Source organism: Homalodisca vitripennis, chromosome 5 (assembly GCF_021130785.1).
Source record: "Homalodisca vitripennis isolate AUS2020 chromosome 5, UT_GWSS_2.1, whole genome shotgun sequence".
NCBI lineage: Eukaryota > Metazoa > Arthropoda > Insecta > Hemiptera > Cicadellidae > Homalodisca > Homalodisca vitripennis.
The window spans coordinates 61619083-61637114 of NC_060211.1; the positions used below are offsets into that span (position 1 = coordinate 61619083).

Below are 18032 nucleotides of genomic sequence, written 5' to 3' on the forward strand. Positions count from 1 at the left end.
GTAAATTTCATATGGGGGTGAGGAGCAACAGAATGCTTTTCACAAACTTAAACGGTCTTTAGTCTCTGCTCCGGTCCTACGCTTACCAAATTTTGATGCCCCGTTTATTCTGTCAACTGATGCTTCAGGTACTGCTGTATGTGCAGTGCTGTCTCAGGAAATCCAGGGCCAAATATACCCTATAGCTTTTGCGAGCCGTCCTTTAAATGTACACGAGAGGAACTATTCAACTTTCCATTTAGAAGCTTTGGCAGTAGTCTATGCCTTTACAAAATTTAACAATATTTAGAGCATCGTTCCTTCACGCTTGAGACTGACACATTCATCACTCTCATGGTTACTTAACAATCCTCGCCAGGTAGGAAAAATAGCACGTTGTGACACTCTCATCAATGCCTTTCAATTTACTGTCAAGCATGTTAGGGGCAAAGACAATGTTGTGGGCCGACTGCTCTCGCGTTTATTTGACCCCAAACCGAATCATCACAGAGTTCTACTATTCAAAATAAAACCGACCACACACAGGCTTTTATTCTTTTTTTCTGTACCGGAAGCCTTCAAAGACATCAAAGGCCACCAAGAGCAAGATGCTCAAATTCGCAATATTGTGAAATCTTTGAAGGGTACTAATCCCAATCAAAATTATTCTGTAATTCAAGGCATTTTAGTTCACCAATTGCCTAATCAATCCAAACCTAGAGTAGTGGTACCTAGCAAACTCTACGACCTATTGTTTAAGTTTACCATGAGTCACCTCTCGGAGCTCATCTGGGATTCAAGAAAACTTGGGATCGGATTAGTCAAATTTTCTTTTCTACCGACCTGAAGCAGGCTATCCAAGAGAGGGTAAAGGCTTGTCCTTTCTGTCAGAGATGCAAACAGGCTCAAAATACAAAGGTAGGCCCTTTGGCTTCTCAATTAGCAACCAGGCCTTTTCAACGGGTGTTGTTGATTACGTGGGACCTCTTCCTAGAACAAAAAAAGGCCACAAATGGCTTCTTACAATCGTTGACGCCTTTTCAAAATATACAGTGATTTTGCTGCTAAAAATGCTACCGCTCCTACTACGGTGAATCTTTGCATAAGGGCTTGTTCGCGTATTTTGGCTTCCCCTCACAACTCGTCACCGACCGTGGTGGTTGTTTCAAATCCCAGACAGTTCGATAACATGTGTCTGGAACTTGGTATCAAACACGTTATGACCTCGCCATATTATCCGAAGCCGTCAATTCTGAGAAAGAGTTAATAAAAACCTCGGCGTTGCCTTGAGAATTTTCCATTCTCAAAATCATACTGACTGGGACACTAATCTCCATTTATTCCAAGTCGCTTTTTAATTCGGCTAAGCATGAGTCAATTGGCACCTCTCCTGCTGAATTTTCCTTGGCTACAAAAATTACTTCTCCCTGGAAAACAATTGGAATTTGGATGATCTCCTCCTCCAAACACAAGATTCCAGAGACATGCAGGAGATGGTCTCAGGCCTTGGATCGGTTGGAGGTTGCACACCGAAAAGTTGCTCGCAGTACAACCAAGGTCGTTTACCAGTTAATTTTCGTATCGGTGATTTGGCAATGTTTCGACGAGTAAATTTGAGTAATGCGGCTAATCAAATTTCAGCCAAACTGCAAACCTCTGTGGTCACGCCCTCTGGTTATTCATGAGTTTACCTCTTCCAGTCACGTGACATTGAGGTGTCCCAAGTCAGGGAAACTTATTAGGTCGGGCCCATGTTTCTCACCTGAAGAAATATTTTAGGCCTATCTAAGACCAAAAAGCGCCGCTGCCGGGACGTTTATAGGGATGGTTTAGGGCATAGTGATGTTAGTTTAGTTTTTTTCCCTCCTCCTTCTTCTTCTTCTTCTCTTCCTTACACCACATTAACACTCTGATACTTTTACTCCTCTTCTTTTACAGTACATATACACGGGGGATCAGGATTAGCATTGGCTGTTTAGAGAATTTTTTTTTGCTTCGGCAATTTTTCTAGGCTGTACATTGGGAGTGAATTTTATGTTTATTTATTTTAACATTCCCTAATGCAGTCGCGCAGCCTGCTATCCTTGGTTCGGCCAACCCATTACATTTTACAACACAAGCTTACATTTTTCTTTCCCTTTTCCTTTTCTTTGTCTTTCTCTTGCTTAGTAGGGTCAGTCTTTTGGCAGTAGGTGGAATTCTTTGTTATTCAGCTAAGTTAGCAGCGATGGATAGGTTTTAGTTTTTATTGTTGAAAATATTGTTGAAGATTGTAGTTTGTCTATGTATTTTTTTGTAGTTAGTTGTTGTTGTTATCTCTTTGTGTCTTTAAGACTTTATAATTTTGTCTCTGAAGCTGCTAAATGTTCCAGCAGCTATCTTATTTATTTGCTGTTTAGTGTTTATATTGGAAGTGTTTTTTTTTTTACTGTTGTTACTGTTATCCTTTGAAGGCTTTTTTTATTGTTATTGTTTTAGAGGTTTATTGATTGTTAACCTAATTTTGTTGGGTTTTGGCCAGTTAGTTTTTTTTGGGTCTCTTTTCCGTAGTTTCAGGTTTTTTTTTTTTGCCTTTCCCTGCCAAACACTTAGAAACTAGTTGTTTTTTTGTTTTTAAAAGTTCCTAATTAAACCACTTTACCACGAACCAAATGATTTCCTTACTCCGTTAAGCTCTTCCCGTAGCTCTACAGTTTTTTCTTTCACGCCTTTTAAGAGCCTGAATTTAATTGCTCCAAGTCTCTAAATTTAAAAAACTAGTATGGAAAAAATAAAACTTTATTTTGTCTTTTCCCACTGGCCACCAATTTTTTTTTCTCAGTCGTCCCGTAGGGGGAGGAGAGTACTGGCCCACTTTTGCTAAATTTTGCCAGTACCAGGTTTTTACCTAATTAGCCTTTACAACACGATCTTGGGTCTGTTGATATTATGATGGGTGTAATTTTCTCATAATTATTTTTAATTTTCGCTTTGGAATGGTCTCTTCATCCCTTCTGTTCCTCCCATCTTTGAAGAAAAAAATACAGACTTTATGTCTGGAGTAATACTCTCCCGGTGGTCCAAGGAGTTCCGCCAGCCGTTCGGGGTTTCCATTCGGGTGCTTAAGTGGCCCTTGGGGTTCCGGGGTGGAGATACCCGGATGGTGGAGACTTTAGGAGTGCTTTTGCTAATAAGCTTTGGCTAATAAGTGTACACTTATTTAATTTCCTTCCCAACCTTACTGGAACACCCTCTTGTAGCCTTTTGACCACCAAGCGTATTAGTGATGTAGAAACAAACGAAAAAACCCATCCTTGTGTCAACACTTCAGACCTTTATTTATTGGTAGCTACCACAGAAAGTAGTTAATTTTGTTCAAGTTTTTTTTACTACTACTAGGCTTTGTTTTCCTCAAAGCCTCTTTAAACTAAAAAGATTTAATCTTGAGTAGTGTGGTCAGTCGGAATGGATTCTAGCCGTTACGCTTTTGGAGCGCCTCGCGAGCGTGCAGGATATCCATACTAGAGATATTTCTAGCTGTTTGCTAACGACAGCAGTACCAGCTTGTAGTCTCTAATCTTTCCGTCCTTGTCTTCCTACCTTATCCTTTTTGAGTTTTTTCTTTTCTCTCCCGGGGGTAGAGGGGAGGATGTGGCGTTTGCCACTTTATTTTTGTTGGTCTATTTGACGGACCGGGAGCTGTTTTCTTACAGCTGGTCGGCCATCTGTTTACTCAGATGTGTCTCTTTTTGTTTTTGTTTTCTGTTTCTTGGATTCTGTTTTCTAGATATTGGTTATTTTTCATTTTCTCTCGCGTTTTCGACTATAGTGCAAGGACATCTGGAGTTTCTCGTGGTCGGGTTACAAAATCAAAGTGGTGGTGCCCGCTCCCTCTACGAACCGGCCCCGTGTCTTTGTGTTAATATCGTATGCACTACCCAATCAGTCATCGTACATCGTTTTTACCCCATTTCACAATCGTTCAGTTTTTCGAATATCGTCGCAAAGTTACTTGTTCTGTTGATTTATTTTTTGTTGCATCTTTAATAAGATGCCATAGGTTAGATTACATAGATCTTACATTTTTGTACTACCATCATTCGTAGCATGTCACAGTGCGCTCGATATGTTATCTGTTTGTTGGTCTATTCACTGTCACGCCCTCACATAATGTGCCACAGTTCAATCAATAGGTAAAGATTTCAATGATGTTAAAACTTATAACACTCTCATATAATATGATATTTCACTCTCCAATTTAATTTTGTAAACTCAATTATTAAGTTTAAAATAATCGCTGATCAGAACTAGACCACCCCTAACTATTAAAATTCCCAAAGAAATTGAGTGTTAAATGAAAAATGACTGTATGAATGTATTAATGCTGAAACAGGGGATTAAAAATCCCACCTTGGCCTGTGGTGTGTGTAGTCTTTTCTATGATTTGTATATACCATAAAATGTGTTCTATCTTTGCAAGATTTCTCACATAATTATGTTAATTTATTCAATAAAATCTGTAGAATATTAAAAAATATTGTATATATTATTTTCTGAGAATATTATAAGAGCTGAATTATAAAATCGTGAAAATGAATTCTACAATTGAAGACATAACCATAAAAAAATATGTAAACCTAGTTTGAAATTTTAAATAGTAAGCCAAACAATAGACGACACAAATTTTTGGCAATTTAAATATGAGGTTAAATAAAGGTTTATGTAAGGTAAAAAAATAACCTGGAAGCCATTTGGAAGCCCCAATGGGCTATGCTCACTAAAATCACTAGAATTGAGGGTGATTCATTGATAACATCTAACGTAGTCTACTGCATTTTGATGTTGGTGTCGAATAGCAACATATTATTCATTGTTTAACATTTAACACTTAAATTCTAAATGAAAATGAAAAAAATGAGATTCAAGCCCTGTGAAAACTATTTGACAAAATCAAACAGAATTGGCAGAAAAAACTGTGAAACAACTTTAGTCTTGCACATAGTACCAATCTATATTTATAAAACATAGTATTAGTACGAGTACTATAATAAATAAAACAATTTATAACTCCATACAATTTTTGGAACAGATGCCAGTGCAGAAGCGGTCTGGCATCAAAGTCTGAAAGACTGCCAGCACCAGAAGTTCGCACAGTCTGTCTAAGAATATAACTTTCACTCATGACCTCTGGTGTTTACAATATAAACAGTTACAATGTTTGCTTGTGCAACATATGGGTTCTTTATTTAACGTGCTGCCAACAAGTATAAATAGAATCATATGACTTTTAAATTAAGAACTTGCATGCAATGTATTATAACACACACCACATTCTGTTTGTGATTTTAATACAGTAAATGATTTTTACATATTTTTACCTGACTCACGTTATCATCATTGATATTTTAATACTATAAAAATCCATGTTTTCAACAGTGCATGGATTTTTATCTGCTTACTACAAAATATTTAGCCCTTATAGTGACTCTTACTTATGATTGGCTCTCAATGTGATTTTATACTGACAACGCTAAGAGTTCGGTATTTAAAAGACATTTATGAAATCTGGTTTAATTAACATATTTTGGATGATTTTTTGACTACCAATTCACTAAAGAACAATTATTTTAACAATGCTTATCACTTTTAACTGATTCTTTTCTTCTTTATATAGTTTTAAAGATAATATTTGTTACAAATTACTTGAACTAGACAAAAACAATTTGATTACATACATTGTTGTTGTTGTGTTTTGATATGTATTATCTTATGTAGTGTTACAGATTATGGCAGATCAGAATCTACAAAATTCCTGCCTGAAGAGTCTCAACATCTTGAATTGAAAGTCCTGGAAGTTGTATCTATTTATAACATTGAAGTTATAAATCATGCCCCAATAACAAACTTGCCAAAGGTTGACGAAGTCCACAGCTACAACACACAAAAGGCAAATGATATCTCTCTGCAAGTACTTACAAGCAAGATATACTTTATATAACAAAAAGCCATCCTTCAGTGGTCCAAGACTTGGGAGCAAGACATCCAGAGAATCTCAATACGTTTGACTCCAAAACCTTGAAGAAAAAGTAACAAAACTGGCTGGTACATAGATTTGTACAAACAATTAGTTCATAAAAATACTCAACCAATTGTTCTGATAATTATTTTAATATTTGCCCTACTACATTGGATTATATTTAATTTTTTAATTTCAATCTATTCAATTAACATTACTTTTATGAACATACACAGGTATAATTCTATTGTCACATTTTAAACAACATTCAAAGTGTTACTGATTTACCATTTATTTATTATTTTCCAATGTTGAATGATCTTAATAAAACACTAGTTTTAATTTTGACTCTGAAGATATTAATGAAAATATGTGAATCAAAAAATTATTGATTGATAAAATAACAACTTATGGACAAAATTGATGTATTTTCAGTTATACTTCATATAATACAAAAACTTAAAATGACTTAAAACAGGAGTATAAATACAACCAGTAAAAAGAAATTGTTTGTTTCAGATAATCAATTATCTTGAATTTAACTAATTATTTGATAAAACACAACATAGTTTCATGTCTGGTCATTAATAAGTCATTAAAACTGCTTCTAACCTCACTGAATTAATCAATCAATTATTATAAATTGTAAGTTTAACATGTTTTGTTAGAACATTCATTGTATCATATGTAGTGTTTAAAAATCATTTGATTTAGATTCAATAATTTTATTAAGGGTTTAATTAAAGTATCATCTATTATTGTACCAGATACACTGATAGAAGATAAATCATTCATATGGATATTGTGTGCTGAGGTCTGGGGGATGATTTCAACTCGTTCTGAGGTCCAATACTAGGACTGGACATTGGATGAATTATCTCTTAAAGAAATAAAAGGTATTAAGTTCTTCTAGTTTCCTCAGAGATAATAGTTGAAAGTACTCTAATTTATGTTATTCAGATAGTACAAGGTGTGTCCAGAAAGTAAGTACCATTTTACTGTACTGCTGTTGCGGTACTAACGTCAGCACTCTACACTGCGTACTGGTTTTTAGACCATCAGTACCACACTGACACCATTATGGTTGATTATTCCTGTGTTTACTCTGGCTGTTACAATAATTGATGGTACCACCACTACTATGAGATCCAGTTTTTTCTTAGTGCAAGGAAAACTAAGGCAGCTGAAATCCATTAATAGATTCTCTTCAAGAACGTTTTTGTTAATATTTAGATTTTATTTTCTATGTTTTACAATAACCTAGAATTATTTACAAGAAAATTAATTTATAACTTATTGTTTGAGATTTCCAAAAGAGGATTGTAACATGCTGGGATACAGCAAATGCAACCCAGTAACCCATTCTTGCACTAACTTCTGATTTTATACATTAGAATTTTACATCAATCACTAACTTGGCCTTTAGAAACGCCTATTTCCATAACAGGCTTAGCTACAAATTAGTAAACACTTTTTATTAGATACGTGTATTCTATTTTTCACTCAACTATTAAAATCAATTTGTGACTTGTAATTCACACATGCCTCTTTTACGTAAGTATTAATTAGTAAAAATATAATAAATAAATATTCATAGTTCTTGAATTATCACAAAATAAATAAACAAATTTAGACATTGTCACTAATTTACTCTTAGATCTTTACAAAATCATTACAAACAACATGATTGGATCATTTGTTAAGGTTTACACCTTCACTGAGGCACAAGACTTGACAGCCAGGATAGTAGTTAGTTATGTCCGTTGTAGTGAATGTGTTAGATAAATCTTCCAAAAAAATTAGTAGTGTGATTGAAACAATGTGCTAATACTAATAATTTACATTTTAACTCTAGGATATGTCGGTATAAACAGGAAAAGTCTGAGACAACATACCGGTAGGGTGGAACTGTACAAACTCCAAATCTTCATTGTAGAGGTCAGCTCTGGACACCATGGCAGTACCATCCCCTGTAGAGGTGTGAGCAGAAGTACATGAGAAGTAGGCCCTGCCATAGCCACCTGTAGCCAGGACCTAAACACAGACACTCTCTGTGATCGAGGTGCCAGTTAGAAGGAACCGTATAAACTGCACGTGTTGAAGTCAGGACAGTGCCACCCTCATGGATATTGAGCAGATTTTCATGAAAAGTATGCCTTCTATGATTGTGTGTTAGGATCTTAATACATTTTACTATCTTAATATTTGGATTATTTTATTTTTCAAAATACATTAAAACAAAATTTCATAATACGTTTACAACATTGGAAAATATCCACATTTTTTATTTGCTGCCGTATTTTTTCAATAATAATGTCCAAAACCATAATGTTTCTTTCTGTATAAAACGTTGAACTATTATGAAAAAATATTTAGGGGTTTGCAATTTTGCAAATAAGTTAGTTCAATACCTTTTTAATGTTTTATATACACCCCAAGGACCACATGACACTCCCCAATTATGATTTATTAGACCTGGTTGTTTTACGCAAGTGGGGTAAATGTTTTTATGTAAAAATGAGGCTATTAGTTTGAAATATTAGTGAGTCTTTTCTATTTTATCAAAACATAATTAGTATTGTTTTGTATCTCAAATACTGTGGTGAAGGCATTGCAGCGTCATCCCTCATGACATTTAAGACATTTTAATAAGACATAATAAGACATTTTATTTATCCTTCAGCATGTTACATACATTGCAATAGATATTGTCATTCTCAGTTTTTATCCTTAGGTATACTCAAGGATTAGAAATTAGATATAATACAAGTACTAATATACAGATGAAATGTTGTACAACTTTTACAACTTCTTACTGGTACTTAATAGGCTACAACTTCATATCATATCTTTTATGGCTTTATAATATTCGTACATGGATACGTAAGCCAAATTACATTAAAAGTATGCCTGCCATAATTGTGTATTAGGATATTAATACATTTAATTATCCAAATATTTGGATTATTTTATTTTCCAAAATACAGCAAAACAAAAATGTTTAGAAACTAAGACATTGTTGCAAGGTGCCATGTAGCTTTGTTAGCATCACTCTATCTTATCTTGTGCCACAAAGATAAAACATGATTAGGGTTAATTAACAGACTTAATAATCTCTCTTTATCACCACTAGATACCATTTTTTTAGTTTTGGCTTCAACTCCTTGCTGAGATTATAATTAGAGTTTCATTACTTTCTTTCCTTTGAAGCATTTAAAAGATGTATTTTGTTACTACTAAAAATAATATTTTTATACTATTTAAACAGTCTTATAAAGCATTCACCATTAAAACGCTTAATAGTAGAAAACTGGAGATCTTATTTTATTCATAAAGGTTCATAATTCTTTCCACATCAAGATTTATCCATGCTTTTTTTTAACTGGAACATTTACACTATACAATTTTTTTTAACAAAGTAGATAGGCATGAAATTATCATCTTTAAACCAATCACATATCAAAATGAAATTCTTTTAAACTGTTATCATCTTGCCTATGCACACATTAGATGTTACATTTTATATATTAAAATATTTTAAAATGAAAATAAGAAACTCATCAGTGTCAAATTAATATTATAAGAAAATTTTATAACGCTAGAAACTTTATACAGTTCTGTAGGCACATAGGCACATTTGTGTATCCTCTAATTAAAATACAAATCTTAAAGCTTACTGTAATACAGTTATATCAAGATTCTTCTAATTGATAAAAAAGATTTATTAATTTCAGATTGCCTATAGATTTGAAATTTTATTTGGCCACAGCAAAAGCTCAAAAATAATGATTTCTAAATGTAACTTGTATGTTTCATATATAATAGTAGCCTAAGTAACGCTCACTGACTATAATGATTCCATTTAACTGAAAACTAGTTTACTAAACATTTGAATGCAAGAGGTTCACATTAAAATGTTTCAGATGTCTTATGTTTCTTGATTCCAAACAATAAGTACTAGTAAATTTTGTATCATAATGTACTGAAATTATCTTTAGACATAATTTTAGCTTAAATGTATATGAAATGTTCTTAATTCAACCCAAATAGCATGTTAAAAGTCAACATGGAGAACTGTGATATTAAACTTTGATTTATCCTATATTAATAATTTAATTATAATGACTACATATATCTCAGCTCTAATACTCCTTTAGTTTAAATTACTCAATGCCTACAAATTACTCTGTGCCTACAATTGGATTATTTTCTTCAAAAGCCTAACTTCAATAAAGATATTGCACAAATAAAGATTATTAAAGTAATCCTACCGTATTCTTGGCTCGGAAACGATGAATAGAGCCATCCTCCAAGCAGAGTGCGATGACACCACGACACTCCCCTCCTTCCATCAACAGGTCAAGAGCGAAATACTCAATGAAGTAGTTGCAATCGTAACGTAGAGACTGGCCATACAGGGTGTGTAACAGGGAGTGTCCAGTACGATCGGCCACACAACAGCAGCGATGAGCTTGTCCTCCTTTACCAAACTTGAGACTCTGGCCACCAAAAGCTCGCTGATAGATCTTCCCATCATTTGTGCGAGAGAATGGCATACCTATGGCATATCATTAGCAATGTTTTAGGAATTAATTTTAACACATAGTAGTAAAACTTTTCAGATTACAGTATTTAATAATCAGTAGAATTTATTTATTCTGTTTAAAATTCTAGGAAATGTTTTACTTGTGTTCACACACATTTAACCCTAGAAGTGGCATTCATTGGATTTCCGACGATATTTTGTCAAGTACTATTCTCCTTCAACTCATGATTTAATGTTTATAACTACATTTAATTCAAACATAGCATGTATCAATGAACAGACAAGATTCTTAACTTTCATTTTCATAAAACATAACTGTCCATTCTTTATTTTTCTGCGAATAATAAAAGAAGAAGTAAGGTAATTTGTAAAAGTCACAATTCTCGATAGTTGAACAGTTGTATCGGACAAAATTCAGTAACTTTGAAAAATTCTATACACGTTATTATTTTTTCTATAAACTTCAAACTTGCACCAATGAATAGTTCCATTTCTAAAGCAACTATGATCAATTTTATGTGTTTTGATGTAGCAGTTATAGTTTCCATGCAACATATTTTTGAAACTATGTCTTTATTTTTTTAATTACAAACAAACAAAAGTACTGGGTGGTGCAAAAATGATGGTCGGATTTGAACTGCGTAGTACCAGTGGAAGGTGAGGAGGGGGGACCACTGCCGGCCGTCTGCAAGTCGGCCATTACACCCAGTTTGAATGGTCACATTTTAAATAACTATAACTCCATCAGTTTTACAAATTAATTTTATTCAATTACGTAACTAAATGCTCCCAGGCACCCAATTACAAGAAATAACCTCCAAAATTCATGTACGGAAAATAACTTCCGGAAGATGGTGTCCTTCCTCGGTGATGCATTCCACAAAGCTATGGGTGAAACTTTAACTCACGGCTTAAATGCTCTGCAAGGAACGACAGCTGAGGCCTAAAGTTTGAGCACGACGCCTGGTGGAACGACGCGGACTGTGAAGCACTGACGCTCTAACATTCTCAATGTTCTGTGGAGTAACTGCCGTACGTGGACGCCCAGTAGATTTACCACTCATGACAGACCCTGTTGTCCGGAATGCAGTCACCCAACGTGATATGGATCTGCGATCTGGAATGGGTTCATCACGCGCTACACCAAAACGTTGTCGAAACAATCGTTGCACAGTAATAAAAGATTCATTATTTCTGAAAAACTGTTCCACAGCAAAAACACGATGCTCAACCGTTCACTGCGCCATCTCGTGGCAAACTGGGTGTAATGGCCGACTTGCAGACGGCCGGCAGTGGTCCCCCCTCCTCACCTTCCACTGGTACTACACAGTTCAAATCCGACCATCCTTTTTGCGCCACCCGGTATCATCAGCCAGAAAACCAAAGAATTTTATTTTATTTGTACATCCAATATAATACAGTTTTTAGTAATGTTATTTATAAATATTAAAGTCTAAAATCTGTACTCTTGTTTAAATATCTTAATAATAGTTGTCAGTATAGCAGTCATCATGACACAGCTGTTTCAAAAGCAATCATTTTGTTACATTACCTGATGCGAGAACTCCCGAGTCGCATAAAGTACAGGTATAAATACATGTATATTTTGAAATTATGATATAGTTGTTTTGAAAATTTATATGATCTGTTGAATTTACTACTTTATTGGCAATTTTTGTAGCTAAAAACACAATATCAGCTTTCAACACTACTGTTTTAGGTTTTGCAATTCATAACAATTCAATCATATTAACTTTTTGCCTTCTTAATTTCCTACATAAAAATAAGCATGTATATGTTAATATACATGATTTAAGGTTTTCTACATATGTTTAAAACAAAAGTGATATTTTTAGACATTTTTTAATTAATTTACAACGTAGTAAAAAACTAATATGAGCATTAAATGAAACAAATTATTTTCAAAACTTTTATATATATTAAAATTAATTTGAAATATTTTTTACTATTTTTTATGGTCCATCTGATTCGAAATTTGAAAAACAGGACTTTTCTTCTGTTTATACAGTGGCTATTAAAAAAGGTATTCTAAAAAAGAATCTACTGGCTGACTATAATCTAAAGAATGTACAGATTGTAACAATATATAACACTCAAGGGTTTTACCATATTGTGTGCAATCTATAAACTATTTAGTGAACCTCTGCACAAAGGAAAAAATAGGCCTCCACCCAGGGAAAGTCTGACTGCCACTTCTAGGGTTAGTGTACTCAAGTAATAGAGATTGATCATTAATAATGACAGTAATTGGCTTCATTAACAGTAAATTTAAATAGTTTTTATTTTGTCAATCAAAAAAGTGTCAGAAAATGAAAGGACTATTACAGATGAGTTACAGTTAACTTAAAATGCACTTTTGAAAGAAAGAATACCTATATTATTTTATGTCTTAAGGCTGCAATAAATTAGTATTGCCCAACTGCTACTAAAAATAAATATTTATACTATGTATCAGGACTTGTTTAACCCATTGGGAACTTGACCGAGAGTCACTCATAGTGCTCTTTCTAGACACTAACAAACACGTATTTGTTTCTTTTTCCGCTAGATCGGTGCATCCTTATAAGCAATCATTCAGTTTGATTCGTTATGTTTGCACACTGGAACCACAACTAATAGCTTGTTTTGTTATCGTTTATATTTTGCCATATGCTCAATTTTTGTTACTTCAATGTTCTGCTTACATTCTATGTATCGTGTACTCAATGTTTAGTGTTTAACTGTTTATAGTTGATTGAGTTTTTAGTTCTTTCGCTACTTCATGGAACAAGATAATTTGTGTACTTCCGAAGTAGACAGATACTTGGACAGTGATATTGAGATATCAAAGATACTCAAAGACTGACACAAAAGTGAATTATAAAAAGTAAATGAATGGTTACTGTATGTAATGTAAATAGTTTATTTTAATTATTATTTTAATAATAACAATTGAATGTAACAAAACCGTTTTATCTCATCTCCCAGACAACTATTTCAGGAGCGTGTCATAAAATCATAAAAAAATGAAAAACGTACGTGATTTTTTATTGTTTTGTTATTATGCTTTATAGTTAAGTAATCCAATAAAAATTGGTTTTCCATGTAAAAAACAATGAGCTGTTTTAAACATTATTGAAACCGATAAACAAAAGTAATAAAATATTGGCAGTTGCTTTTGATGTTTTGTTTTTCTTAATAAAAAATTTGTTAATATGTACTAACAAAAATTTAGTAACAAATTATTTGGAGAAAGCGTCAAAACTATTGTAGAGCAACCAAAAAGACAAAAATGTCCTAAAAAATTGACTAATTTATCTGAATCCAAACTCATTTTATTAATATTTTAGTACATGCATGCATTTGTGCCAGAATCAATTCAAACATTCGGTCCTAGACAGGCTACGGTAATTGTTTCCTCAATGGGTTAAAAAAATGCATTGAACAAACATTTAACTTGACATTATGTGTGAAGCTTGGTCGTAATAATTAATAAACTGAATATTAATTTTCACTAGCCTGGTAACATAATTTTAAAAGATATATAATTTAATATATACAGGCTGAAGAAACAAATAAATTAATACAACATTATGTTTTTGAAATTTTGCAATATTACTTAATTTTGTAATATTGCTGAAGTTTTGATTACACTAACATAAGGAAAAATCCTACATAATATTTAAAAGTATAATAAATTCTTATTAATGATGAAATAAAACAATAAAGCTCACCATAGTTTTCAAGTTCAAGTACAGCTTTAGGTGCCTCTCGGGTCATGTAATGGATTGCATCCTGGTCCCCAAGCCAGTCTGAACCCTTCACTGTGTCATACCTGATACAGAAACAATGGCATTGAATACTGCAGTATTACCAACAATACAAGCATAAAGTGGGTACTCAATTAAGTTTCATATAGGGAAGAAGATATAGCAAACTCCTCTCATATTGTATGACTGATTAATTAACAGGGCTGGCTAGCCATTTCGCTGCTCCTTTCAAAACAATTTTTTGTTGTTTTCCAACTTTTTAAGAGATGAAGTTTAATGACTATATACTTTTAAAGTTTCACAAACAAGGTTCCAGTGTAATAAATCTGCAAATAAAGGTTAAGCTTATTTTTAGTGATCACAATGACAGAAAATTTTAAAGAATAAAAGGTTATATATAATACTCGCCTTCGGCTCGCTGGGGGCTACGCCCCCAGGCCCCCAGAGTAAGTGCCTTAAATTCGGGGATATGAGGGATTTTGGTAATTGGTAAAATTCGGACGTGAGGTCATGCCAGGAAATTCCCTGGGGGGGGGGGGTTAATGCTACCGGGATTTAATACATCAGGGGGTTTAATTTACTCAGTTGGTTATCTGGTCATACCAGGAAATCCCGGGGGGGGTTAATGTTACCGGGGGTTAATGACACACCCCAGGCCCCCTTTTGGGGTGTTGGCCAAATTCAGGGATAAGCGGAATTCGGAATAGTATTAGACCTATTTTATTGAATTTTCCAGTTTTAATCAAAGTTTTGACTCTAAGGCCATTTTGTGGCTTAACCGTTAGAGATACAACAAAAAGCGACTGGACCTTTCTTGTCGGAAATTTAATTTTATCTTTCGATTCTGATCTCGGATTTGAGCTACAATCTCTGGTTCAGTCGGTACAACGCTTGGGATAAGTCTGCACCGGTCAGCTGTTGTGTAAACAGATTTAGTGTAAATAAATTAAAAACTACCTTTATCAGATTATTAAGTTGATCAGGGGGTTTGATTTAATCAGGAGTTCATCAACCAGGAAATTCCCGGGAGGGGGGTTAATGTTGTAGGGGGTTATAAGAACGCGTTGTACTTTTCTAGTAAATTTGTGTCTGGGCACGAGGAATTTTTATCAAAATAAAACGTTGATCAGGGGGTTAAAATTACTTCGGAAATTATCATTCCACGCCAGAGTTTTGACAATGAACTAATATTTCATAAAATTAAATAAAAAAACACTCTGTCCCTATCTACTATTGAAGCTTCACTAACGCTCAGCCAACTCCTGATGTGGAGGGGGATTTTAGTCACTCGTTAGCGTAGTAATACAAGGTTAATCTGGAACCAGCATGAATTGCACTAATTATAGTTGCAAAATTTAAAACACCTAAAAGTGACGACAAAAAATTTACCATTTAGAGCATTTATTTTATCATGCTTACGGAAAGATAAACAAAAGAAAGCTGCTGGATCTTTTTTGTAGATCCTATAGCTAGTTACAAAAAATTTAACATTTAAGCTAGGGCCAACGGTTCGGCCAATATCGAGCCCGGAAGGTAAGTTTTTAAGTGAAATTTTCAACATACAGTGGAGTCCCGCTAATCCGAACACGTGTAATCCGAACGTCGGTTAATCCGAACAGGTCCAGGAGGAATTATTTATAACGATAATGAACAGTTTATAGGAACTAATTACTTAAAAAATGAAAACGGGTGCATCATTTTGTACATAAACAAAGAAAACTTTAATTAAATAGACATACAGTATTTTATTAAGACAAATTGTTTACGGTACAGTACAAAAATAATGAAGTTAAATACAGTACCAAATTGAAACTTATAGGTTAAGTATGAGTTAAATTACTGTATTAAGAAGTGAAATCAAACAAAAATTGGACGTACAGTACTGATATTATTATTGAGTACAATATTAATTGAAAAGACATAAATTCAGTTATTGTCTTCTGTCGCATTGAAGAGAGTCTATTGTATGACGCGTAGTTTCACCATCGTGTCATAAACATGATATCGGCAGGTGTAGCAGTAGCCTGTTGCTCTAAGTATCGTAGTGCAAGGTTAAGCGCTGCTGCACAGTCTGCGTGTGGCACCAACTCTCCTTATCACCCAGGTTCTCGTCGTCCCGTAGCGCGTGGACCCGTACAATATCCAGTACGCTCACATTGCTTAACAATAGAACTCTCACACTAAATACGGTAAATGTGCTTATTAGTATTCGCAAAACACGTTTATTTGTCAAGAAATACAATGCAACAGTCAGAAAACATATTTTAATAAAAAATGTTGATAATTCTATAACAAAATAGACCCATTCTCAACTTTAAAACCGTATTTTTCTGTAATTCTGGCTAATCCGAACAATCACATAATCCGAATAGGGCTCGGTCCCAATTAGGTCGGATTAACGGGACTCTACTGTAATCATGTTTTACGACTAAAGCATGGAAGATAGAGTAAAAAGTCACTGGACCTTTTTTGTAGATAGCGTTATTTTGTATTAAAATCAAATTTTTCATTTGGCCTAAACCTAAGGTTTTGTCTGCAATGGAGCCCAGAAAACAATATCTCACGTAAAACTTGAAAAATCGATACTTTAAAACGCGTAATGCGGCCAAACCATTCAGGATAGGGCAAAATGTTGTTAGACCTTTTTTGTAGATCGCGCTGTTTTCTAAATCCCAGTGAAAATTTGTTTTGAGCTACGACCAACAGTTTAGCCGCTATCGAGCCCTAAAGGTAAATTTTGAAGCGAAAATTTCAAAAAATTTTAACTTAATCGCGTTTTGTGGCCAAACCGACGGAGATAGAGTAAAAAGTTACTGGACCTTTCTTGTAGTTCACTTCATTCCTGACAATGAATTTTTCCTCAGATTGAAGCTAGCTCCGACGGTTCGCCCGCTATCGGGTTTCAAAAGCAAGCCTGCAAGGGCAAAACAGGGGTCCGTTCGGGAATTTTTTTGAGGGGTTCAAAAGTAAAAAACTCTGGTTTTCAGACTTTTCCCGGTGGTTTGAAGGTAAAAGCTACGTGCGTGCAAAATTTGGTGTTTCCAGCACTTCTAGAAGTGGGTTAGAATTTCATATACCCTATCAGTCAGTGAGTTATCTGAGGTTTGAAGATACGTGCGACGTCCGTGCAAAAGTTTCCAGCACTTCTAGAACTATGTTAGAATTAGTATGATTATATGTCAGTGAGTGAGTGAGTGAGTTACACATGCGGCTGTATATATAATAGGATAAACAAGCTAGCACTGAGCTCGAAAGACGATAAAATAATTCTTCTAAAAAATAAGATTGATACAGTACCGTATGGTTATAAAAAAGAAACAAAATCTGATATATTATTGAATGAAATAAACTTTTTTGTAAATTAAAAATAACCTTTGCAACGCTCAGCCAATTCGCGATGTGCTCTATTAGACACTTATACTAGTCACTGGTTTATGAACTAATACAAATTCAATCTGGAACTGTTATTAATTGTACGAATTCTATTCGAAAAAAATAAAAAAAAACCTAAAATGCCAATTCACAAAAAAAGATTTTGCCATTGAGAGCGTATAACAGGCTTACGGAAAGGTATACAACAAAAAGCTACTGAACCTTTTTTGTAGATCCTATTAATGGCTATTTAATAAAGTGTTTAAGTTTAAGCTAGGATAAACGGGTCAACCGATATCGTCTCCAGTAAAAACATTTCCACGTCAAAATGACAAAATATTAGCATTTATTGGCCAAACCGATAGAGATA

The 18032-nt window shown here is 34.0% G+C and overlaps 1 protein-coding gene across 4 annotated transcripts in view; it reads right to left on the reverse strand.

Annotated features, from left to right (window-relative positions):
* The window catches only part of LOC124362282 (succinate dehydrogenase [ubiquinone] flavoprotein subunit, mitochondrial-like), a 46124-nt gene that overhangs the window by 18691 nt on the left and 9401 nt on the right, over positions 1-18032 (reverse strand). For all 4 annotated transcript variants that reach the window (XM_046816639.1, XM_046816642.1, XM_046816640.1 and 1 more), the window contains 3 exons: positions 14255-14355; positions 10246-10532; positions 7870-8008 (listed from right to left, as the gene is read on the reverse strand). In XM_046816639.1, coding sequence (XP_046672595.1) covers positions 7870-8008; positions 10246-10532; positions 14255-14355 — 527 coding nt within the window. The remainder of the gene's footprint in view (positions 1-7869; positions 8009-10245; positions 10533-14254; positions 14356-18032) is intronic.